The 26,544-nt window shown below is 44.5% G+C and overlaps 1 protein-coding gene across 3 annotated transcripts in view; it reads left to right on the forward strand.

Annotated features, from left to right (window-relative positions):
* The first annotated feature begins 2,261 nt into the window (after positions 1-2,261).
* CHCHD6 (coiled-coil-helix-coiled-coil-helix domain containing 6) overlaps positions 2,262-26,544 on the forward strand; it is a 123,099-nt gene continuing 98,816 nt past the window's right edge. For all 3 annotated transcript variants that reach the window (XM_068163802.1, XM_068163801.1, XM_068163803.1), the window contains exons 1-4: positions 2,262-2,441; positions 3,571-3,703; positions 3,921-3,990; positions 6,105-6,237. In XM_068163802.1, coding sequence (XP_068019903.1) covers positions 2,352-2,441; positions 3,571-3,703; positions 3,921-3,990; positions 6,105-6,237 — 426 coding nt within the window. In that variant the 5' untranslated portion in view covers positions 2,262-2,351. The remainder of the gene's footprint in view (positions 2,442-3,570; positions 3,704-3,920; positions 3,991-6,104; positions 6,238-26,544) is intronic.

The raw sequence follows: 26,544 nt of genomic DNA on the forward strand, positions 1-26,544 counted from the left end.
TGATTGTGCAGAGAGTGGTCTCCAGGTCTAAATGACTGACTGTGAAGCCTTTGACTTCTCTTTGACTTTGCTGTTCCTGGGTGTGTTGGGGGTCTTTGCTGTAGGATAGCTTTCTCTGTTGCTTGGGAAATGTAGAAGTTGGAACTGATTCTGATTTACAGCTTTCTCTGGGCTTTGAAATTAACCCAGAGTCAGGACTGACTTTGTGCTGCAAGATGACATGGTAGATGCTGAGTAAAACTTGAGTGTGATGGCAGAACCCATCAGGTTCTCTGCTCAGGGTATACATGTTGGGGAAGTGAGCTGAGATTTGTCTTTTCCTTGGCATTTGGTCTTGCTCTTGTGCAATAAAACCTTTTGGAGTTCCTTCCAGGCTCCCTGTAGAGTAGTGGGGATTGCCACAGGAGATGCTACTGCTGGAGTTAACCTTAATGGTGTTCTCTGCTTCTGTATAGGCAGAGAAGTTGCTGTGTACAGCTGCTCTGCATTTATCATGGCTTGCTTCCACATTGCTGTGCTGCAGATAGTGGGCCCTGTTGGGGGTCTTTAGGCTCTTGGAGATCAGAAAGGCATGGCTGTAGGTGTCATGCAGGTTGTTTGTCTTTGCCTGCTCTCTCATGGATCTCTGCAGGTGATGCTTGCCACCTGGCTGGAGGTGCACCTGGAAAAGGATGGGAATAATCAAATTTATGGGGAGACTTCTGGAAGAGTAACTATATGCTTGAGAACTCATCAGCCTGGAAGAGCAGTTGTGCAGGTCTGTGAAACCTTGACAGGACAGAGGAAGCAAGTAAGGAATGACTGTCCCTAGGCTTTTTCAGTACAAATCTGTGTGCCATCAAATGAAATGAGCAGGTGGCAGGTCAGAAATAAAGAGGCTGATGAGAGTGTTCTGGGAGATGACATGGTTTGACTTTAGCCAGACCTTTGCTCTTGCATTGTGTGTGTGCAGTATCTTTGTACTGCAGTACAAACAGCTGGTGGTACCATGAGTCAGTCTTAAGAACTCCAGCAATAGGCCAAATCCTCTGTGTACAAGGGATTAACACAAGTAACAAATTGTTTTCTGCTTCCAGGAACGTGCTGTAGAAGAGACACCCTGCTATCTTGGGGGGCACAGAGTACTAGATACACCCTTAAAGCTGGCCAGAGCCCCAGTGCTGAGTCAAAGCTGGGGTTACTTACATGAACTGCAGTGAAGAATAAGCACTAGAGTTAAAACTGCTGCAACATGCTACTAAGAGTAGATAAGAGTTGTGTTGATACCAAAGCTTCATTAACGGTCTAGTCACAAACAGGTCATCATGTGGCCTCTTATTTCTGGGAACGCAGAAAGCTTGTTTGATAAAGGTCCTTCAAAGCTGCCATTTCTCTGTCCAGCTGCTTGTGCTTTACATTCTTTCTTATTCCCTTGATTTAGGCTGGGAATGGGTTGTGCCTGGTGACAGTGACTATCTGTGATGGCTTAACCTGTGCAGGAGCTGTGCATGTGCCTGTCTTGGCTGGTAACAGCACGGCCAGCAGGTCTTGCTGGAACACGGCGGCTGAAAGGAGCAGAGCAGCTGCTGTGAAATTGACTAGACGGTAATTTTGTTTGTAATCCCCACAGAAATGTGAGCTGACGGGTTCCGGCGGTGAGCTCCCTTGAGGACTCTGGAGAGAAATGCTGAGTGCATTTCTACTGCACTGCTGGTGGGGTGAGGGGGTGCCCTTGCTCAGCTGCGTTGCCTCGATGCTGCCGAGGGGGAATTGCTGCGGACAACTTGAGAGACTTGTCAGCCCGTGAATCCTCCCCGACGGGCAGCATTTGGATGGTCCTTTAGTCTTGGTGTTAGGAGATAAGATTCATGCCTTCCTGACATATTTTTCTGCATGGTTACCTGCGGTTCGGTTTCCTTCCATAACTTTGACCCGGTAACGAAAGCCTGCGAGCTGGATGTACGGCAGTGGAAGGTTAGGGGCTAGCTTGATCCTACATCCAAAACGCAAGTGTGGAGGGCGGGCAGGAGAGAAGGAAGCCCAGCGAGCCCGGAGACACTGGTTCCGCCACGGGTCGGCTGGAAGGTGAGGCCGAAGTGGTTACCCGCCGCGGAGAGCTGCTCGCCGCGGAGCCGGACAGGCCGCCCGCACCCCTCGCATCGCAGCCGCCGGCGGCAGACTACAGCTCCCAGCTTGCACCGCGCCGGCCTGCAGCACCGCGCCGCGCTATTGGCCGTGCTGGGGCCGACGGCCAATGGGGCGCAGGTATGTTGGGAGGCGGTGGAAGGGCAGAGACGCTTTTGGCAGGCGGCAGCCCGGTGTGAGTGGGGGGCGCGGTGGGAATAGGTGTCCGCAGCGCCCGGCCGGCCGGCATGGGGGCCAGCGAGAGCAGCCAGGGCGGCAGGAAGGTCTCCTTCGGGCTGGATGAGCGGGATCAAGTCCGCGTGCTGCACGGCATCAGGGTGAGGCGGCCCGAGCGGGCACTGGGGCCGGGTGATGGAGGCAGGGTGGCTGCGGGGACGGGGTTGGAGAGCGAAGATCTGGGCTGAGGAATGCTGTGCTGGAGCGACAGGGGGGGGCAGGGAATGTGGTACAGGGGTGGGAGGGGTAAGTGGAGAAAACCAGTCAGGAGAAGGGGAGGAAAAACTGGAAGGTTGAAAGAGTAGGGGCTTGGAGAGGCCATGGAATGATTGGAGATTGGTGGGAAAGAGAGCTGAGTGCCTGAGCCTGACTTTTCTTGAGTGGTGACAATCGAGCATTTATCTCCCCTACCAAACTCTACTCTCAACCCTCTTCCCCTCCTTTATGCTTAATGACCCCATCCCACCCCTGCCTTGTGCAAGTAGTTTGATGTCACTGCCTGGCTCTGAGGACATCCCAGAGGAGACATCACTGCCCGTATTAATGGTACCAGGAGCCTTGGCAAAGCACTGCTGCTTGAACATTCAGGCAGATGAAGACTATGAGGATTAGGGTGTATATTGAAGGGGCAGTGGGAAAGTGCTTCTTGAACTTTGATTGGACGTATGTGTATGTGTTGTGAAAACAAGCCCTGGAGAGCGGTGGTGTTGTCACTAAGGAAGGTTTTCTCACCCCATCAGGACCCCTCTCCTTACTTTTCATTAGTGTTTTGTTGTGGTTTTTTATCATAATTTTCATTGCTATTGCTTCTTCATCCTTATGTGTCTGATTTTCTTCTTTGATTTCTCTGATATGAGCTTGCAGATTGTTGGGTTTTTTTTGCTGTGGTTTCTTATTTTTCATCTCATTTTGACCAATGACTTGACAAAAGTTAAATAACTTTATTTAGAATAAACTTTATTTAGAATAAACCAAACCAGGTTGGAAGAGACCTTCAAGATCATCGTGTCCAACCCATCAACCAATCCAACCCACCCGAACAGCTAACCCATGGCACCAAGCACCCCATCAAGTCTCCTCCTGAACACCTCCAATGATGGCATAACATTGACATAAGGCAACTGGTATTATATTGCAGGAGGATGGAAACTGATAAATGGGTAGCTTTCATAGTAGAATAGATGAAGAATTGACTTGGTTAATTTCTTTCCTGTATTATGTCTGTTTCAGCTCACTGAAGATGTAGTGAAGCGGATGAAAGAATCTTCTCCAAGTAAAAGGGACAACCAGAGGTCATCCCATTCATCCAGTGGCACAGGTCCATCTTCACCAGCTGCAGAAGGGAGACCCAGATCTCCTATAGGTACTGTCAGTCCCTATCACGTCCTTGGGTTCTTTTGACATGCTTGTCGGTAGTGCTGCCACTGGGTGTTACAGAGCATCCCTCTCTTTTTCAAGATAGGAGACTTCTTTTATATGAATATAAGAATATATATATTCTTATATATTAATTTCTCATCAAATAGTTTGTGATGTGGTAGATGATGTTTTGTACTACAGGCTTATGTTTTTCTTTCTAGGAGTCCAGCCACCACCGGCAAGTGACTCTGGTCAGAAGTCTTCTGCTGCAGAGCAGGAACTGTACAGGAGGTAAGGTGAAACTCTTGAGAAATACAATATATGAGCCTCTTTTGACTTATATATTATAAGCCCCTTTTGTCTTATATATATACATATGTTTTTTACTTCAATCCAAGCACAGTGGTTGTATGTTTTAATGCCTGAGCATCCCCTTGGAAAATTTTTTCAGTTAAAGGCCATGGAACACACTGTTTAAGAGGAACCTGTCTCTTAGCCAAAAGGAGCAGTGAGGGGAGCTGCGGACTGTAGGAGTGATGTATGGACAAACAGGAAGGATGACAGAAAACTTATCTGTGCACTGCAAGACCAGTAGAGCATAAACTTGAGTATAGTTGCCTTTTCTGGGACAAATGAAGGAGTCCAGGTGTTTGATGCATCCTGGGAGGGATGGCTTTTGGAATCTCAGATATGGTAGTGGGCTTAAATTATTTCATACCTAAACTACTCAGGTCCTTCTTAGGTATCTGATTCCATTCATTCTTTTTCATAGACTGGGCATGAAGTCTGTCAGTCAGCACTAAAATCCTATGAATTTTTCATCCAACAGTATTTACATTTGTTAAGACAGAAATACTTGTAAAGGTGGGGGTAAGGGTGAGGGGGGGAAACTGCAGAAGAAAAGTGTCCTCTTCTCTCAGAATTACAGCAGTCTCCTAGTTGTTGGTACTGCAGGGCAGTGAGAACTTCAGTTCTGTGTAGCTCAGTAGCTTTCTATTATTTCTGTTGCTTCTCTGGTGGTTTTTTACCATGCTTATTGTCTGGGTAACAGTGAAAATCAGTCCCTCTGTGCATGCTGTTTTTTGAGGATTGCAGCTGATTGACCAAGCCTGTTAAAACCCTCTTGCATCAATCACGCTGTCCTTAGAAAGTCAGAGGTCAGAGATGCAACCAAGAAAACCTCTGGATAGCTAGTGCCTTTTCTTGGGAACTGTGGAACAAAATTACTGGTGGTATTAAGTGCTGAGCTACTGAACTGCATCCCAAATACCTGACCTGGAAAGGAGAGGTGTACAGAAATGCCATGGAATGGTAGGCAGGGAAGACAAGAAAGGGAGAAGAAGCTTCTATGAGTGTGGCACAACTGTGAGTGGACAGAAGCCTAAGAAGGTTTGTGGATGACACCAAATTCTTAAAGGAGTGTTTGCTGTGCTGGAGAGGAACATTGCTACTCAGAAATTATAGGGTGTGGGAGAAGAGAGGATGAGGGAACTGCATTGGCTCAGCTTGGCAAAGAAGGGGATGTAGCTGTTGTTTTCAGCTTCCTAAAATGGTACAATAGAGACAGTGCCAGACTGTTCTCAGAGGCACACACTGAAAGGACAAGAGGCAAGGGACACAGATCACAGCAAGCATTGTGTGTTGTGTGTGTCCCCAGACAGTCAGTGAGTGCAGTGAAGCACTGGAACAGGTTGGACTGAAGCAATGTTAAATTCTCCACCACTGGAAATTGTTAGAGATTGATTGGAAGAGGCCTTGAGTGACATGATCTAACCTTGAAGTCAGTTCTGTTTTGAGCAGGAGACTGGAATAGACAACATTCAAAAGTCCTGTCTAACCTACTTTATTATTTGCTTCATGTTGATCTCTCTTTGATTGTATATAGAATTTTCAAGACTTCTATTGCATAAAGTTTCCTTCATGGCAGTCTGATACTTAGGTGTCCAGACCATGGATGTGACCAGGCTGCTTCTCTTGGTGCTGTTGTTGCATGCATTTGATGTTATTTTCTTTCCCTTTTGTAGCAGAAGAGCAGCATTGTCAGCTAGGTTAACTCCTTTAGTGTATGTCCCTTGATCTTTTACAAAGCAGTATCTATTTTTCTGGCTGACTACTTTCTATTTTCACTGGCTTCAAGTGATAATTAAATACTTATACCTCAGTTATATTTAGTGCTAAGCTTATATGGTGCTAAACCTGCTGTGGCCAGAGCTCTACCTTATTGAATTTTAGGTCATGTGATAAATCTGTTGGATTTTTGGATTCCTGTTGATAATGGTGGGGCTGTGAACTGATTTTGTCAAATAGATTATAGATTTGTGTTTTGGCTCTAGGCAGGAGTAGTCTATAAGCCATGACCCTGTTTCCTGAAGTCTGCTGATCACCTTTTCTCTATGCTCATACAGGTATGAGCAAGAACAAGCACTGGTCCAAGAGGAGTTGCTCCGTCTGGCCAAAAGAGAAAGTGAGGCCTTGAATACTGCCCTTCAGCAGGAGAGGAGCAACAGTAAAGAAGAGAGGCAGAGAGCAGCCCAGCTGGTGAGTTACAAAGCCCCTCAGGATGTTTCCAGGCAGTACAAGCTAAAATATCTCTGCTTGAGGGGATTCATTAAATGCTGCTTGTGTGATGAACTTGAAAACCTTGATTTAGGCTGAAACACTCATCACTGCTTAATTCACAGGTCACAGAATCTATGAACCTAATTCATCACTTGATATTTGGCATGTGGTGTAGCTGGTGAGCTGCACTCAGCATGGTGTGCAGTGATGCTAAGGCCAAGTGTGCTAGGAAAAGCATAAGCAAGGACTGTGCTGGGGACAGCTTTACCTGCAGCACTCGGTGTGGGGTGTGTTTGCAGGGTCACTGTCTGAGCTAGAGAGAACACTGAAACTGTGAAGTGTGTGAAATGAGTGGTTTGATATGTACAGGACCAGAGTCTGCTGACCTGATCTGTCTTGAAACCTTGCTTGGTTTTTCTATAGCATAGTTGTGCAAATACCCAAATTAATAAAAAGTAGTAGTGAGTTGTGTTGAGTCTTTCATGGTAACAGAAGAACTGTCATAAAACTGTCAACTCTTTTAAGATTTTGAAGAAGGCTTAAGACTGATTGTTAGGGACCAGGAAGCATTAACCCCTTTTGTACACACCACCTACTCCCAGACCAATCCATTCTTGCCCAGAAGGCAGACTTGGTTTTGGGCACTTCTTGTTGCAACCTTTGCTGTGATTCAGGCACCTTGGTGTTGTTGAGATAACTTTTTGGGTCATTGTCATACCAGTGCTGAGAAGAGCAGTGATGGAGGCAGAAGTATTGTCAACTATGCAGAGCAAAAGACTTTTATCAGTACAGTAGATTGGAGTTGATGCTTAATAATCACATGATACTATTTTGTGTTGGTTTCTTCTAAGTACTAACTTTACTGTGGCAATGGTGTGCTGCCTGTAAATAATGCAGAGTCTTACTGGAACTGCCACTTCTTCCTGACCTGCAGTGGAATAAGTTCTTAGGTGTGACAGTGAGGTGGGACTGTGCTTGCCACAGTGAGATCAAACTCCCAGTGCATTTAGCCTGAGATGCTGAAACTTTTTTGAGATGACTGAAAGCAGTTCTCCTTGTCTGATACATGTGAAAGGATGGTTTAGGGAGAGGACCATCTTGAGTAATGATGGTATTCATTGTTTCTTCCATCCTACTTTGCTGTTGCATGCAGTTGATTTAAATGAAAACTTCTCCTTTGAGCATGTTGAGTGCTAATAGCCATGGATTGCCCAGGCATGTGACTTGGCTGTGAAGCATTTGGAGCTTACAATTTTGGTGGGCTGAATAAATAAAATTGTTGTAAGAATGGCTGTAGTGCTTCAGACAGAAGGTCCTTCTAGCTCTTGCCCATCTCTGATAGTGATCTGTAGCAGCTGCTTATGGAGAGCAGGAGAACAGGGCAAATGTAGACCAGTACAAGTAGTAGTCATTTGTGCACCCTTGCAGCTTCTGCTGTTCTGGGGCTTAGAAGCTCCTTCAGCAAGAGGTTCTATTTTCACAGTATCACAGTATCACTTAGGTTGGAAAGGACCTCGAGGATCATCGAGTCCAACCTATCAACACAGACCCCATGACTAGACCATGGCACCAAGTGCCACGTCCAATCTCCCCTTGAACGCCTCCAGGGTCGATGACTCAACCACCTCCCTGGGCAGCCCGTTCCAATGCCAAATGACTCGCTCGGTGAAGAACTTCCTCCTCACCTCGAGTCTGAACCTCCCCTGGTGCAGCTTGAGACTGTGTCCCCTTGTTCTGGTGCTGGTTGCCTGGGAGAAGAGGCCAACCCCTTCCTGGCTACAACCACCTTTCAGGTAGTTGTAGAGGGCAATGAGGTCACCCCTGAGCCTCCTCTTCTCCAGGCTAAACAATCCCAGCTCCCTCAGCCTCTCCTCATAGGGCTTGTGTTCAAGGCCTCTCCCCAGCCTTGTTGCCCTTCTCTGGACACGCTCAAGTGTTTCAATGTCCTTCTTAAACTGAGGAGCCCAGAACTGGACACAGTACTCAAGGTGCGGCCTAATCAGAGCAGAGTACAGGGGCACCATGACCTCCCTGCTCCTGCTGGCCACACTATTCCTAATGCAGGCCAGAATGCCATTGGCCCTCCTGGCCACCTGGGCACACTGCTGGCTCATATTCAGGTGGCTGTCGATCAGCACACCCAGGTCCCTCTCTGTTTGGGAGCTCTCCAGCCACTCCGACCCCACTTTGGTGTTAACAGTCCTTAATGAAATTGTCTTCTGTGAATTTGTCCATTTGTGTTTTTGGATCTGTCTGTGGTTTTTGAATCTGTGATAATGTTTGAATATGGTTGGATTGGTAGATCTCCTGGATGCAGCTTGTGAAAGTCTGCTGTGTCACAGGAAATAGTCTGCTTGGCAGATTATACCCTGACCATGGGAAGTTGCAGGATTGCTGTGCTCTGGAATTGGGATGTCTGAGGCAGGTGACTGCAGTTTGTCTGCAGAGGACATCTGGGTCAGCAGATGCAGTATTAACTCTCTGCCCACTAGAAAGAGAACGTTCTCTTTCTGAATGCAATTGACCAACTTCTGTGAAGAGGCAGGGAAGAAGCTAGTGGGTTCCTTGTCCAATATAAAGATGTGGTCTGGCTCAGAAGTAGCACCCTGCCCTCCTGCAGCGGGGTGGAGAGTAATCCTGGGGAAGTGTCGACTAGCAGAGTCTGGCAATATTGGTGAAGAGGACACCTCTAAAATGCGTTGGGACCTGCCTGCTAACATACAAAAGCTGCTCTGGTATCTGAATTAGCTTTAAATCCTGCAGGGTTGCCTACCCAGATGTCACATACTTGGTGCTCTGCAAAAATCTAATCAGGCTCTCCTTGTGTAACTCACAAAAGATGAATAGCGACCACGGAGTGTTAGCCCAGAATGTGGTGCAAGAATGAGAAACTGTTAAATTTTATTGCTCTTTAACTATCTCTTGATCAGTCATAAATTTAAGATCCTTAAAAATGGAATAGTCTAGCCTCCTTGCAAAGATGAGGTCAAAGCTATTGTCTGTTGGCTTCTAGATGTCTTCCTAAGCGAGAGCTGGTTTTGCTAGCCTTGTGAATTATTTGGATCCCTGTCAGACATGCTTTATCTCAGCTACAGTTTAATTTTGGGAATGGTTACCTTATTGTATTGACTTAATCCTGCACACTTCATATCTGTCCTTTGTCTTGCAGTATTGTTTTCATCCTTTATTTGGAGTAGGACTTGAATGTTTCTTGCTCACCCTTCTGCTTTTTATTCCTAGCTGCTCCTTGATCTCTTCTGTGTCTGTCCTCTCTTACAGTACTCAAGGTGTGGCCTTGAGTGGTGAGTCCAGTTCTGGGCCCCTCAGTTTAAGAATGACATTGAGACTCTTGAACACATCCAGAGAAGGGCAACGAGGCTGGGGAGAGGCCTTAAGCACAAGCCCTACCAGGAGAGGCTGAGGGAGCTGGGATTGTTTAGCCTGGAGGAGAGGAGGCTCAGGGGAGACCTTATTGCTGTCTACAACTACCTGAACGGAGGTTGTAGCCAGGAGGGGGTTGGTCTCTTCTCCCAGGCAACCAGCACCAGAACAAGAGGACACAGTCTCAAGCTGTGCCAGGGGAAGTTTAGGCTGGAGGTGAGGAGGAGAAAGTTCTTCACAGAGAGAGTTGTTAGCCATTGGAATGTGCTGCCCAGGGAGGTGGTGGAGTCACCATCCCTGGAGGTGTTCAAGAGGAGATTGGACGTGGCACTTGGTGCCATGGTTTAGTCATGGGGTCTGTGGTGGCAGGTTGGACTTGATGATCTTTGAGGTCTCTTCCAACCTTGGTGATTCTGTGATTCAGGTAGAAGAGAGTAGTGTAACTACAGGGGTACCTTGTGGTAGTCTGGGTGCCAATTGCACTGGAAATGATCTGCTTGAATTTATAAGCGAACAACTTCCAGGGTGGTGGTTGTCATTGTTGTGACCTACTGGGGAAGCCAGAGAAAAGTGGGGAAAGCTTAATGAAAGAAGTAACAAATAAGTAATTGGCTTCTTGCAGCATGCCATGTAGTAAAGATTGAAAATCACGCCACTTACAATTAGAAAGATTTGGTTTCTGTCGTGTTTGCAGTAAAGATCTTGAGCTGCCCAGGGCCCTTAGCATATCAGTAACTTGGTGACTAGGAGCCTTCTCTTGTACAGCTGTCTCCAGTAGTGCTGCAATATTCTCCTTTGCCCTCACCACTTGTAGCCCATAAATCCAAAGGTGATGGCTGTATTTTAAAGTGGTTTCATTTTGGTTGTGCTGCAAACATCACTTGTCATTTCATCTCCTCTTTATGGTTTTCATTCACTGACTTTTATTATTGGCAGTATTGCTATGAAGCACTTCTTCAGTCTTATTACATAGCACACATTCCTGAAGAGAGCATGGACTAGAGCTAACCTTTGATAGAATTTGTGTCAGCTTCTGGGGCCAGTTGCTTCATCATTGACAGGGTAGGATGCAGATTAAAATTTGTTTGCTCTTTGTTTGTGAGGTTTTGTTTGCTTGATGGTTGTTGGTTTTTGTTGTGTGCCTGTGTATTTTCTGGTTTGGTTTTGCTTTTTCCTTGAAGTGGTGGTTACATGAAGGATCTAGAGCTCAGTACCTGGGTTCTACATTTTTGTCTTGATCTTTCTTTTCTTTCCTTTTTTTTTATTGTATATAACTTTGAACAAGGTACTTAGCTTTGAGCAAAACTCCTTAAAGTTTTAGTTTGAGAAGCAGAATAGCTCTGTAAGTAGAAACTGCAGCATTTGCTTCCCTCTTTGAGTGAATATGGCTTTTTGATTAGCCGTGGGGGACTGGCTCAAATGGAAGTGGTCTGCTAAGCTGCTGCAGAACGCTCCCCAATTTGTGTTAGAGATAAAATGTTTTGTTTGTTTGTGCAGCACCGCAGGGTTGTGGTGCTGGCTGGACTCTGAATAATTTAATGCTTAAAATACAGCAAGGGTTGTATGGACAGGGCTTCGCAGCGGGGCTGGAGGGGCTTAACTAATGCCTGCAGCATGCCTTGAGTCTCATGTGAAATAGCCAAGAATTAATACAGCTAGCTTTGAAAGTTTGCCTTTTTTTTTTCCTCCCTAGCATGAGGAACTTCCAAGTTGTCACCATCAAGTTATTCAGCTGCTTCACTGTGTTGTGAATAGTCTCCCCTTTCTCCTCTACCAGGAGTCTTTCCTTTTTCATTTCCAATTAATCAAAACCTTTTCTCTCAACTTCTCAGTTCCTTTGGCTTTCTTTTTTTTTCTTCTTCTTGCCAACAAAAGAAACTTTGCAAGCAAAGCTGCTCTTTTTTCTCTCCTTTCTGCTTTTGTAATCTCCTAAGGCTGAGCAGCATGTGCAGCATATGCATCATGAGCCTCTTGGAGCCAGTGACTCCCTGCCTGATGGTTTTCTCTGAAACCTTTGAGACAAATCAATGTGGAATGGGAATGGAGAAAAGCAGAAGCTGGGGGGGAATAAACGCGATTAAGCGAAGACATCTCATTACTACTCTAGAAAGGAAGGATTATAACTTATAAAATAGGAGGATCTCATTTAGGGGCCATGTGTGCCTGTGTTATCAGGGCAGAGGGAGAGCAAATAGAATAAATGAAATTAATACTTTGAAAAGAAGCATTACCCGGATTTGAGAATTGCACTAATATGATTTGTGCCAAGCCCTGCAGTTCTTATCTCCCCGTTTAATACCCCTAGGATAATGGCTTTGTCAGTGATTGACCGAAAGTCATCGTCTTCCTTCCCACTTTGAAAGAATGAATTCAGAAGTGGGGTGATGCTAGGACAGGCTATGCACCACCATTGGCTTTTTTAGGCAAGACTGCTGGGCGTTGGTTGCTGTGTGACACAGCAGACTGGACACAGAATTCCTAAATTGCTGGGGAAGTGTTTCTCCAGCTATCAGTGATGGGCAGCATACTTTTCCCTAGTGTTCCTGGTCATGCCCTGCTTGCTGGATGGCAACCTTTACTTTCTGGTAGTTCCAGCACTGCACTGTTGTGATTAGCATGGTCCAGAATATAAACGTGGAAGGAAATACAAGGATTTAGGGTTTGTCTCTGGCTGCTCCACTAGCTGATTATAATTGGTCATAGGCTGTGGATTCTTTCAGATGATTTCTTGCCCAGAAATAATCTCTTTGCTCTTCTGTGCCTTCATCTCCTGTTGATTCAGCAGAGGAGGGCTGAAGGAAGAATGTGTGACTGGCAATGTCTTTTATCAGGGCAGTAGGTTTTGATATTGAGGTCATCTTGTCAATGTGGAATTCTGAACTCCTGGGCTTTGCTGGTGGCATACTTTGGACACTTCCATCCTTGGTTTAGTATAGATTGTGGTCTACTGATATTTTAAGAAATATATTTATTTCTCCATTTCAAAGAATGTGAAGGTAAAGCTGCTTAAAATAGGTGAAAGCAGTAGAAACAGCTCTTTCACAGATTAATACAATAGAGGAGAGTTTTGGTGGTCGTAGGAGAGTGGAGCAGTGGTGAATTGAGGGGTGGGTTTTTTTTGCTAAGTAGGGATAGTGGGATGATCCATTTGGTGCAGTTCTAGTCTTTGAAGCTTCAAGCCAGTCATGCTCACATTTTTTCCTTTGAGTTGGCCATTGTTGTGCAGTATTAGCTGTAGATGCAGCTGAGATGATGCTGAAGATGGTTTCAGAAACGGTGCTGAGCATCATTTAGGTTTGTTAAGGCTTTCATTTACTTTGCAATAAGCTGGGGATCAGCTTCATCCTGGCTGATTAACCATAAGTAAGTATCTCTTGATTAGGCTGGGTTTCTGTTGTGCCTAATCTCCTATCACTGTGACAAGCTGGAGTGACTGGCTTGGGTCCAGTAGTAGCTGGTGTTTGTTGAAACTGACAGCGTGAGGCCATCAGTGAGGTGACGCTGCTGGTTTTGAGGTCAGGCTTCTATCCTTAAAACTTCTCACTTATTCCTATTTATTTGACCTGATGCAATGAACATGATGTGAGCTTGCCATTATGGTTTGGACACTGCTCACATTAGGGACAGTTTTGTTGGTCCTGTTTTCTCAGCAGCTAAAGTACAGCACACTTGGCTAAACCTTTCTAAGGTTGCGAGCCTCTGCGGTTTGTACCGGGAGGAGACATAGCTAACACAAATCTGGAGGTTTAGTGGCTCTTCAATTTCTGTAAATATTTCTTCTAAGAAGTTTTTCTTTCTGTGGGTGAAGCAGAAATATTGAATAAATTTAGAATATTTGGAGGCTTGTTTCAAAAATAGTGCCAGCCTAATTTTCACTGATGTTACAGTGAATAGCAACGAGTACCTGCATGTGTTTGCTAAAGGAATCATGGAATCAACAAGGTTGGAAAAGACCTCAGAGATCCTCAAGTCCAACCTATTACCTAATACCTAACACCTCATGACTAACTATACCATGGCTTCAAGTGCCACATCCAGTCCTTTTTTGAACACCTCCAGGGACAGGGACTCCACCACCTCCCTGGGCAGCACATTCCACTGGCCAATTACTCTTTCTGTGAAGAACTTTCTCCTCACCTTGAGCCTAAACATCCCCTGGCATAACTTGAGACTTCTTTCAGATTCATTTTTATGCTTTCTTTAAAAAATGACTGGTGTGTTTAGGTACTGGAACATGAACTCTTACATACAGTGTGGGTATGCCCTGTGGCACAGGCAGTACATCCTGTTCCCTGCAGCCTGGCTTCTTGCTGAACACTTTGTGCTGTGGTCAAACACTCTCATACCTAATCCTGGTGCAGGCTGAACCAGCTAGGGAACTCTAGCAGAAGTGACATTATCTTGGGCTAAAAGTTGCAATGCAGATATTTGGCATTGCTTTCACTAATGGAACAGAACTGGTACAAATGAAAAGGTGGTTTTTGGTTGAAGCCTTGCTGTTGTATTACAAAAAGTTGCAAGCTATCCATAGCAGGATTTAAATAGCAAAGCTGATTAGCTTTGGACCGTGTTCTTTCTGTCCCTCTCATTTTTGCTGTCTGAGCTGGGAGACATTTTTCTAGACGATCCTTTGAGGAAAATGTATTAATGTGTGGAGTCTTTAAAGTTAGTGTTCTGTTATTCTGTAGTCTTTCCCCCCATTCTGCTGCTGCTGCCTCCTTCTACAGAACTGGGTGCATTTCTGCAGTGAAGGAATGACTCCTTTTTATGAAACCATTAAACATTTAAGGGGTCCCGATAGAAAGCAGTCTTGCAGTATTAAATGGTGGACTTTGAGAAGGTTTGCATTAAATTTAAGCTTGCTATGATGAGGATCTACATGTCTTCTACCTCCAGCAAACTAATAACTTCTGGTCTCTGGAGCATCAGTGAGGTCTAAATTTAACCAAAGCAATTTTGGAGAATGTGTACTACAGTGAACTCAGAATGGAGAAACAAAGCTAAGTCAAACCAAAAGAAAACCACCTCTTTCTCTATCTTCTCTGGAGGGAAGGCAAAGCTGTTATCTGGCTGAGGGTAAGATGCTGTGTATGTGCTCCTTATTTTCCCTGCTACTGCTGCTGTGATTTGTCAGACATTTTAAAGTGGATTTTTTTTTAATAACTTCCAATTTCTGCAGCTAGCTTTTATCTCCTGACTGAAGGTTAATTTGTGTTTGGAGAGTTTTTGCAGATTGCAGCAGCTGATGGTGGTTTGACCTCCTCATTTTTGTAGTCTCTTGCTTGGACTTAAGCAACCTTATCACAAAGTTGGCCTCTTTTTAAATCCAGCAGCTGCAATGAATTAAAATTGTCTATGGTGTTGCCTTCCTCCCCTCTCTTGCCTTCAATTCTCCTGGGCCCATATTTCCCATTTGTTGTCTACCAAGTTCATATCCTCCTCAGCAACTTCTTTCAGATTCATTTGTTGTGACTTAGGGTTACTGTAAACCCTTTCCATCATTGAATAAGCAAAAGATAAGATTGGCCTTCATTTCCCCCTAATTATCACTGTAGAATATTCAATTCATAAAGAAATAAGAGAGTAATATTCCAGTAATTTTTTTCATGAATGCTTCAGCTTTCATGGGAAAAAAGCTAGCACTGCATTAAATAAAAAAATAATATTATTTTACTGCCAGACTACTATGGAGTAGTAGAACTCTGCTCTAATTTTTCAGGCTTAAGCAACAGATTTGGTAATGCATCAGGGTGTTTCAGTACAATATATTTTTTTTTTTTCTTCTGGGAGCATTATCAGTGCTGGGTCCCAGCCTGTTCAATATCTTCCTTGATGATCTGGATGAGGGGATTGAGTCAGTCATCAGTAAATTTGCAGATGACATCAAGTTGGGAGCAGGTGTTGATCTGTTAGAGGGTAGAAGGGCTCTGCAGGGGGACCCTGACAAGCTGGACAGAGGGTCTGAGTCCAGCATGATGACATTCAACAAGTCCAAGTGCTGGGTGCTGCACTTTGGCCACAGCAACCCCATGCAGAGCTACAGGCTGGGGTCAGAGTGGCTGGAGAGCAGCCAGGCATGAAAGGGACCTGGGGGTACTGATTGACAGCCAGCTGAACATGAGCCAGCAGCATGCCCAGGTGGCCAAGAAGGCCAATGGCATCAAGAATAGTGTGGCCAGCAGGAGCAGGGAGGTCATTCTGCCCTGTACTCAGCACTGGTTAGGTCACACCTTGAGTCCTGTGTCCAGTTCTGGGCCCCTTGGTTTAAGACAGACATTGAGGCTCTTGAACATGTCCAGAGAAGGGCAACGAGGCTGGGGAGAGGCCTTGAGCACAAGCCCTATGAGGAGAGGCTGAGGGAGCTGGGATTGTTTAGCCTGGAGAAGAGGAGGCTCAGGGGAGACCTCATTGCTCTCTACGACTACCTGAAAGGTGGTTGTAGCCAGAAGGGGGTTGGTCTCTTCTCCCAGGCAACCAGTACCAGAACAAGAGGACATAGTCTCAAGCTGTGCCAGGGGAAGTTTAGGCTGGAGGTGAGGAGAAAGTTCTTCCCAGAGAGAGTTGTTAGCCATTGGAATGTGCTGTCCAGGGAGGTGGTGGAGTCACCTTCCCTGGAGGTGTTCAAGAGGGGATTGGACGTGGCACTTGGTGCCATGGTTTAGTAGTCATGAGGTCTGTGGTGACAGGTTGGACTTGATGATCTTTGAAATCTTTTCCAGCCTTGTTGATTCTATGATTATTAGTAAAATGTAGGGTGGTTTGTGGTGTAAGATTGTCATAGGCATAAAGACTGAGAGTGTTATAGGAATATAGTTCCCACTGTCTTGGTTAAACTTTAGTTTTGGATTGTGATTTTGCTTGTCTCTTTTTTGGAGTACTTGGAATGTTACATCTATCTATCTTAGTATTTGCTGATAGATTTCTGGTATTCATTGTATTCTAGCTAAAAATTTACAGTGTTTAAATCTTGAATCAATGATCCTTGAGGGCTGAAAATTTTCTTGATGTTTCTGACTAGAAAGCATTGCTTGAAATTCATAACCTTGCCCTCTTCTGAAGGGCTAATATAGCTAGGAAATGAGTTTGCACTGAATGGAACACTTGGCTTGCACTCTCAACTGATGGGAATGGGAGGTAAATGACCTGCCACTGGATGTCACTTCTGTCATATTCCCTAAATGCCACCAAAATTAGCTTTGGTGCTTCTGCCACCTTTTCTCAGAGCCTTAACGTGTATGTCTTGATGTGATCCTCATTGACAACAGAGGTGGCAAAGAAGTTCCCTGCGATGGGCCAGGTGTTCAGCACTGGGAGGCAGTGTGGGAGAGAAATGGTGCAGGGTCCTTTTTGGGTCTGACAAGTGACTTCATAAAGTAGATGTTTTAATAAGATAGAATGGAAAGAGGACTACAGATAGCGAGTGGATCTTACATTCCCTCAGATGGATTCGGATCCATACTGTGCAAGGATTTTCCTATGGCATATTGTGCAGACGCAGAGCTTCCTCCTTTTTGGTTGCTTGAGCAATTATATTGTCACTAGGAACCAACTGTTCATAAAGGATGCTCACATGAGAACATCTTGCTGCCCTTTTATATAATGGCAAAGGAATCTGCAGCACAGGACAGGCCTGAAGGCCATTCTTTACCTGCACCTGCTCAGCTACACTGTTCTGTGGATCTCCACCTCCTCCATGCGCAGCGGTGTCCAGGTCAGAATCACTGGATTCTACCCCTTCATCTACATAGTTTTGCACATCCCAAAGACAGGTAAGTTACATTGTATTAGCAAGCTGTTCAGTTAATGGGACGTTTCCAGAGGGGCTGGAATGTTATCTGTGTGATAACACCTGTCAGTGCACACAGCACAGACCAGCATGGGGTATTCCAGTGGGTTCCCACTCAGCAGCTGCTCACGGTAACATATGGGCTTCTCAAACCCTGCATACCCGGCCTAACAGAGCAGATGTATCTTGTTCAGATGGTGTTTTCTCTGATACAATGTCTTCCACAAGTCTCCCAATAGCTTTGTGGGGTTGCACTGGAAGATGAATCTACATGGTATGATGGGAGAAATCAAAAGCACCAATGTAATTTCTTTATTTCTCACCCTAAAGACAAAGCAAGCTGATACAAAGAGCCAATGTCACAGAGGCATTTTCCAGTTTGTTTATACCCTCTGATATGTTTGGGAATCCTCAAACTTGCCTCTATCTGCTGATGAAGTTTATTTTCATTGTTTGCTTCCCTCTCCCTCTGTCTGTGTCTTTACTTTCCCCAAACTGCAGGACACTTTGCTCCTGCTGCCTCTCCTCGCCGTGGCGTTATCAGGCACGTGTGCAGCGGGTGAGATTGCAAACGCCACTGTTCTCCGGGATTCTAAGCATCAGACAATGTTTTACACGGCGTCCCATTCTCTAGCTGACTGGTTGGACATGATGTTGGTACCTTATCTTCACGCTGACACACACTGGACATTAATAGAAATACATTGCTGAGGCACATGTGTGGAATTTCAAGCAGCCTTTCTAGCTGTGCTTTAGATAGTCTATTGTGTGCTTAACCTCTGGGAAGAGGTTTTGATGAGAAACGTGGGATGTTAACTCTTGGGCAGCTGGGTGGACTCTCCTGGAGTTTCTTATTACAGTCAGCGTAATATCTGCCTAATTGCCTGCTGCTTATAGATTTTGGAGTTTCAGCAATTTTAAACCTCTCTTTCCATGAGCAATATTCCTCCTTCCCAGTGCAAATCTTTAGGGAAGAAATACCAATGTGTGCTGCGTGTGGAGAGGAGGTAGGAGGTACGTGCTGCAGAGTCAAGTGAGCAGCCAGCACCCTTGTTTAGCTTCGTCTAAAGTCTGCCCCTGAATTATTTTTGGCTCTGTGATTGCTTTGCATCAACTGAAAAAGTGACCTGGGTGCAACTGCTGGTATTTGCCAGGAATTCCTTCTGCTTTTGGAGCACATCTGAATTGTTACTGTTTCCTTTGCACTATATATGTATACTTTCTCTGCTTGTTTGTTATGACCAGCTGCAATTACCTGTATTATTTATGAGTACTGAGTAAAACATGATGGAAAGTACCTTCTTAAAAGGGACCCTACTAAGGGAGAGGAAATGAGCTGATGACTTTCTCTTTGATTTTTAGACGAGGAAAATAGAATACCTGCAAGCTTATGAGGGAGGGAAGGAACGAGAGAGTTAGCTGGCTTGCTTTTTTTCCTGTCTGCATATTACATTGGGGGTTTGGAGCCTTTTTAGCCTTGAAGACTTTGTGATAATGGGCAAACTTGCAATAGGAGTTGAAAGTAAAAATTGATCAAGCAGACGGATAGAGCAAGGCTATTTATAATTACTGTCCAAAAGAGAAAAAGCTCTGTAGTTTAATACCTCCTTGAATAGTACATTAGACTAAGGATACATTTGTTAAATATCCAGTGCTCTTCCAATTAGGGCCAAGGGCTTGCCACATACATTCGGCTGGATCTTCAGCCTAATAATGCTTTTGCCACCTAAAAAGTGGTTTGCTGTTGAGCAGATGACTTCAAGCTCCTTTCTTTTTTGAAACACACAGGCTCATATCTCTTCCCTCTCCTTTTCCCTTCTTTCCAGCCTCTGAGCAAAACGGATTTGTTCCTCAGTGTTCCTCTTGCTATAGCTGTAATTGGCACTGTCAAGCTGAAACTGTGACTCCCCCCTGTAGCTTCTGAACTTCCAGTACATAAATGGTTCCTTACAAAAGCTGTTCTCTTCCCAGCTGAGGATCTGAGCAGTCAGTCATTTTGGTATTTTTGTGTGATAGGTTATGCTTATTTCACATTTAGCTGTTGAGAGGAGGGAATTTGGAATAAGGGTATGTTAAAAACCCCAAAACAGCAACAAAATGAACACCACTGCCCCCCACCCAAAAAAATCCAACAAGCCACTAGAAAACAAAAGAACACACAGCCCCCCCCAACCCAACTAACCAAGAAAGACCCCACCCCAAACAAAGCAAGACCAAAAAATCTCCCCAAAATTGATGGCAGTAACAACAGCAGCAGTGTGTATCAGCTGCACATATGTGCATGTTGCTTAAATGTTCTTTCCCTGATTGTTCAGGGTACAAGAATTTTGGTTTAGGTACAAAGCTTGAAAAAACAGGAGGGCTTTAAGCTGCAGAGCCAGCCATGGTTTTAAAGATAATGAACACCAGTCTAGCCTTTAGTTTTCTAGAATTTAACATGTTCCCCCCCCTAGCCACAGCATGTGTTTTCCTGTTCAAGGCTCAGCGTTTTGCAGTGTCATTTTTCTAAGCTTTGTGCTCCTGAAGGTTTTCCTTAGAGTTCTGTTAAAAGCCTGCTTGCCTGTGATTTCCTGTTACACAGCAACCTGCAAAGAGTGATGGCTCTCTGGTCAAGTAAAACTTCGACGCTGTTCATTTACTGGTAGCAGAAGCAGGGTGCACCAACACCCTTTCCCATCTGATGGCTGCTCAGAAGCTGGCTCTCAGGTCACTCTGCCCTTGTTCCAGATCGTGATGAAGATCTAAATGAAATCTTGAAGCTTTTGCCAGCCACTTATTTCCCTTTCTTTAGTACAGTTTAGAAGTAGTTCATAAAACTCTGTGCATCTGGGGTAAAAATAAGCGTTTTCATTGTAATTAATGTAGATGGAATATTGGTTTGTGCCCAGATTAAGTGGAGCACTTTAGCTGTGCTCCTGCTCCAGTAATGTCATTCTGCCACGGCAAGCTTATTTTCCGAGGTTAATAAGGAATGTGTTAAGGCACCTGGAGGGAAAGGAGCTCTAATGGCCTTAGCTGCCATTCTTCTCTGTGGAGATGGGACTAATGTGGAGGATAAATACTTTGCTGCCTCAGGCCTTGCAAATGTTGGCTGCACCCTAGGAAAGAAAATAGTTCAAGGGATACTGTGAATGTTCTTCGGATGGGTTGAAGTGGCGAGGCAGAAGAGATTTCCTCCAGCCTAGTCTCACTAACAAGAATTTTAACCCCTCTTAATTTCAGTGTTTTGCTTGGAGGGCAGGTAATGGTAGATGTTTTCTTCTGACTACATGTGTGTGCAACACAGACAAAATTTTGCCTCTTTGGTGGATATGCTTAGAAGTTGCACTGGGCATTCTTAAACTGCAGTAAAAATTCCCAGCCTTGTTAAGAAGGAGTAAGAAAGTTCCACGTCGTTAGACTGAGTCCGTGTTGTTGCAGAGTGGCCAGCAGATGTTGCTGTTGAGCTTCATTAGGCTTCACCGTACAGTTCAAAGTCACCTGCCTATTTTAAGAGCTGTGATGCAGACTGATTTGGAACTAAATTTCCTGCTTGATAATTCATATCACCTACTGGTAAGTCAATGCATTGTCCAGGGACTTAAGGTACGTGTGTGTAAATAAATAAATTGTATTAGAATGTCCTTTTTGAGCTGGGCATTGTTATTTTATTTCCACTTCATTACTGACTGAATTCTTACAAAACCTTGCACTTTTTTGTTAGCAAAGCAGTTTTGGTTTACTTAATTTTTTCCTATTATTTTTGAGAGAGAAAGTTTGTTGGCTCTTTCAAGAGAGAGCCTCTAACATGGGACGGTGCAAATGGGGACTAATGGGCAATCCGTAAATGGTGGATCTTTGTTAACGCTCCTTTGAATTTAGGACCTGGGAAAATCTATTACCTGCCTTGTGTGGAATGGGGGAGATTATGCATCTTATTTGGGGTCAAACCCCCTGCTCAGCCTGCTGCCTGCTCTGTGGATTGAGCTTGCAGACTGTACTCTGCTCCTCCATTCTTTATGACGTGATGCTAGCTGTAGTATTTTGGGACTAAAGATTTTTAATGTGCATCTCGGGTGCATGCCAGCGATGATGTTCACACTTTTTCCTGCGATGAGAGCGCGCTTTCAAAGCACTAGTGAGTATTTCCTGAAGGTGGCAGTGAAGGGACGCCCATGAAGATGCCTTTCCAGGGAACTGCTGAGCCTTCGAATTGTTTACATAGCAATGAAATGTCTCAAAAGTTTGCTTATTTGTTTTCATTCTGGCTAGCTCCTCCAGGACATACCATAATATTTTTCAAGGTGGTTTTACCCCAAAGTTTTTGAAGCTCTTCAGTTTCTGTAGAAATACATAATTTGAAATTGTGAGGCCACTGTGCACTGACATAATTGATGAACTGGAGAGGTATGCTGAATCAGCCTGCTCCTATCTTCTATTTTCTCACCATGCTTCTTGGGGCTCACTTTTCATGTCTGAATGCATGGATCTAGCAGCTTGTGAAATTGCTGTGTATTCACACTGCAGAGAGGAGGACAAGCTTGTCATGAGGATGGTGCAGGTTTCCACGCAAATGATGTGCTCAGCCACCTCAGATTGCCTTTTGGTCTTCAGTTCTCTAGTTGGTTTGTAATAGTACTTCTTGGAGAGCTAGATAACTGCTTCTGAGTGCAAGTTTAGTTTTGGAAGTGATGGGAGAAGAATGGCAGATGCTGTCCTAATGACGTCTCAGGCTCACTATCAAAACTGGTGTTGCTGCCTTCATTACTCAGATCTTCTTTAAGATTCACTGTTTTGAATACTACATCCTGGCCTTCTAAATAAATACTAGGTGCCAAACACAAACTGTAAAAATTGCCTATAATATCTGTGTCCCTTTGTCCTCAATCAGACTATCTAGGCTAAGAAGCCTATACTGAAAAACCACTGAAGTTTCAGCAGAATTTTGAGATGTATGCAGTGCTTTAGTAAAGATGATCTTTCAAGTCAGTCTTCACTGATCTTGTAAACTTCTGACTTGTTTTGATTAATTTGGAATTTAAAAGATAAAGATGATCTAGTTGGCCTTGGGCAAAATAAATTACTGCTTTGAGGGCAGAATCTTCTCTTGAGGGACAAGCTGGTGGCTGGCTGGAATCCCTGCAGATTTTCAGGCAGGAGATTTGTATCTTCTGTTTTCAAGAAGGAGAAACAAGAGTTATAAAAAACACTTAAAGGTTCAGTTAAGATTTATTCTGGCTGCATAACTGCCTCCCATAATAACTTTAATATGCATCATCCTGAAACTCCTAATTGGCCCTGGTGTTGGCAGGACTTTCAGACCCAGTAGATTCTCCAGTGTTCAGCAGCTTTTAGGAAGGAATGTAGCCAGAGACGCACAAAAGATGAAATGGCTGCCTTATAAATTCTGACTGACCTTGAGAGTCCTTGTTTTAACAAGCAGGAAGATGCTGTTGAGAGCCTTCTAGACTAGAGCAGTGGTGGGAGTGTGTGTAGGTGTGCAATTGTTGAGGCAAGAGGAGAGTATGGGGGAAGACCTCGTGTGCCTTGGAGAGAGGAGGTGGTTTAATTGTGGGCCATGTACCTACTTACCCTGTTGTTTGTTTGCTTCTGTCATTGGAGTCTTGTATATATTAACGCTGATTAAAAATGTGTGGTTTGTGTTTTTTTTTCCATCTAAGGGATGTTTGTGGGGATGGGCTATGGAAGATCTGTGGGTTGAATTAATCCATTTCATCTGAGGTGGTGTCTTTATTTAGGGAATGATCCCAGTCAGTTTTTCCTCTCTGCTTACTGACTGGTTCCTGGACAAGTGCTCATCAGACAGATAAGAGCTGGAGGATGAAATCTTCTTTAGCTTCTCCTGGGCTACCCCTGTGCCTGGGTGCCTGCCAGGCTGTTGTGACTGATGGAGGACTGTCATTTTTGCTCTCCTGGGCTGTCAGTTGAGCACCTCTTGCAGACCCTAAATTCCCTTTAAAACAAAACATTTGGCTTAGTTTATTTCATTCCATTAAGTAATTCCACTGCTAACACATAATTATCTACAGCAGTGACACTCGTCTGTGCTTTAATTATCTCAAAGCTGCACAATTCCCCCTCCCCCCTGCCTGGAAGTTGTCACTTGTGCAGGGTGGTTTTGCAGAGATAAGTGTGTAATACACGGCAGTGCTTTGGGTCTCACACAATACTCAGGCAGTTGCTGATTGCTAAATGCAGGCAATAGAAGAGGCAAGGATTTTGGTCTCAGCCTTCTATTAGTGGCTCTTATCCATGTGGAGTGAGAGATGCTGGGAAGGAAAAGGCTTATCAAAACTTCATAATGCAGGCTTGAAAGATAAAGATGTGAGCAAGTGCTGATTGGAGGCATTAAGCTTACAGGTGTTAGGAAAATTTGGAAGCACAAGTATTTGTTTTTCTTCTGGAGAAACTTAGGAAGTGAAACATCCTTGATGTTGGGCAGCAGCCCAGGAGCCCTGGTTGTGTTTGAGCAAGATTCTTTGTATTTCTCTTTCTTTGTTCATTTTTCTTCTTTCTTCTCCTTTTTTGTTTTCTTCTTTCCCTTTTTCTTCCCCCCACCTCCAGCTTTCTTTTCTCACCTCCTTTGTCAGTAAATACCTTCTCTAAGTGCAGAAGATCCCAGAAGTCTTTGATCCAGCCAGTCATTATAAGGTGATACAGCTGAGTTACAGGGTGTCTACTACCAAGCTGGATGAATATTCAAGTGGAGTACCTGCTCTTACGTAACACCACACTCTCTTGTTTAGGAAGGAGTGATTTTGTTAAGAAAGGACAAGGTCAGTCCTGTCTGAACTTGGTGGCACGTGGGTAGCAGTCTGCCCGTGTCATTGGAAGGTAAAGGTCTGTTAGGGCATACAGTGTTCTTTGAGAGATTTCTAAAACCTTGCAAAATCTGAACGAGGAATAAGCTGGAGGGGGCTCATAATTGGACTCATCTAGCTTCACAAAGCTGAGAGAAGTGGGATGGAGACACCTCATTTAACTTGCAATGATGCACTGAGGTTTGTGGATGAACACCTGGAGCATGTGTCAAAAAGATAGCAAATCTTGAGAGGGACCTGGTAGGAATGAGGACAGTATGCAGAAGGAAAGCCTGTTTATTGTCGTATAATAGATGGAAATGAGGCCATTTATTGGTGTTATCTGCTGGCAGAGACATTCCGCCAACTCCCTTCATTTGGAACTCTGACCAAGACATGCAGTATGTAATTGTGTCCCAGCTTCCATCCTGACTTAATTCTCAGAATTGGAGTTACTCTTTTACACATACAAAAGCACTGAGTTCTTTTCCTGTATTGTTATGGTGAAGGCAATTTCTGGTTGCTGACTGGCAGGAATGAGGAAGGGTGCACCGTGCAGCTCGTGTTACAACACGTGTCCTCAATCCCAGCAGTATCTGCTGCACTTGGCTGGCAGCAGCAACACCTGTTTGAATAAGATTTCTTTGACCTACAAGTATGTTGTATATTTTCTTTGGCCCAAGGATGTAGTCTTAAGTATATCACTTGAAGACCTCACAGCTTGCTGAGCTCTAAATCTTTCCATCAATCTCATATTTATTTTTCCACACTATTTATCACCATAGTGTTTTATGTACTTTCCAGATCAGTAGACTGGCATAATGTGGTGGTCAGTTTGATGGTTTTCTTCCTCTCAGGAGAGTATGTTATATTAAGATTTGTACTTCCTATGGGAGGCTATATATGCACCCTACAGTCGTTAGCCTGGAGAAGAGAAGGCTCAGAGGAGACCTTATTGCTGTCTACAACTACCTGAAGGGAGGTTGTAGACAGGTGGGGATTGGTCTCTTCTCCCAGGCAACCAGCACTAGAACAAGAGGACACAGTCTTAAGCTGTGCTAGGGGAGGTTTAGGCTGGATGTTAGGAAGAAGTTCTTCAATGAAAGAGTGATTTGCCATTGGAATGTGCTGCCCAGGGAGGTGGTGGAGTCACCATCACTGGAGGTGTTTAGGAAGAGATTGGATGGGGCACTTGGTGCCATGGTTTAGTTGATTAGATGGTGTGGGGTGATAGGTTGGATGTGATGATCTCAAAGGTCTGGTCTATTCTATTCTATTCCTTTTTGAGGGAAAGTTCTGGGAACCCGAACACCATTGACAAATTTCCAAAGGTCCCTTATCTGAATACTGTTGATTGAAATACTTTTCACATCTGGCAATGAATGCTTTCACAGAAAAAAAACTTTAAAGTGGTAAAGTTAATACCCAGCACAATTGCTTGGGTTTTTGGTTTTGTTTTAAGCATGCTTGAAAAGCTTTCCATAAGAGCCCAAGAAGGAAATACTGCCTTAGTGGCTTTTGTGACTCATCTTATGAAAAAACACTCACCAGGCCTGAAGTTTCCATGAACCTGTGTTAGTTATTTCTCTGGAGCTTGTGCTCTCACCTTTGTAATATATTTTCTAAGTGGAAATGGGATGTCACTCTTAAAATTATTAGTTCATGCAGAGATACAAAGTAAAATGAGGTTATGAGAGCTGCGTGGTGGAAGTGATGGAGCTCATTGCCTCAATTCTCCTGTGTGACATGATTGAGGTACAGCATGGAGAGAGCATTCCTTTTCCACATGGCAAGGGCATTATTGGGGAGCTGTTGTGGGAAGGGGTGGGTGAATGATCCTCCTGGGACACACGTGGGAGAAGAAAAACCAGAAACCATAGGACACACTGTGAAGCCTGGGGTTTGGGGTACAGAGCACTTCCTGGCTCTGTGTGCACATGTGATACCTTTGCCTCCTGTGAGTTTGGTGGCAGGTATGGAGAGGGGATGGCAGCCTGGCAAGTCAGGCGCCAGTGTGGCTGATGATTAATTGCCCTTTTTAAATTGCAATTATGTCAGTCATAGAAGCTGTGAATATTAATTCCCAATTTGCTGCTTGAAAAACTGAATGATGATGAGATGGGTCCATTTTACTGATGTCTCAGAAGTGAGCTGAGTGCTGCAGCCAATAGCTACTACTGAAAGGAAAGGCTGCTGTGACTTTCATTGTTGTGTGGCTGTTTCACCTCTTCTCTTTCAGTGTTTCTGTTCCCTTCTTCAGAATCCTCTCAGTGCTTACAGCAAATTTTCCAGACTGACAGTAGTAGGTGGCAGGCTGAC

The sequence above is a fragment of the Melanerpes formicivorus genome, unplaced genomic scaffold (genome assembly GCF_026170545.1).
Source record: "Melanerpes formicivorus ecotype bairdi unplaced genomic scaffold, bMelFor1.0.p_v2 SCAF_74, whole genome shotgun sequence".
In the NCBI taxonomy this organism is placed as follows: domain Eukaryota; kingdom Metazoa; phylum Chordata; class Aves; order Piciformes; family Picidae; genus Melanerpes; species Melanerpes formicivorus.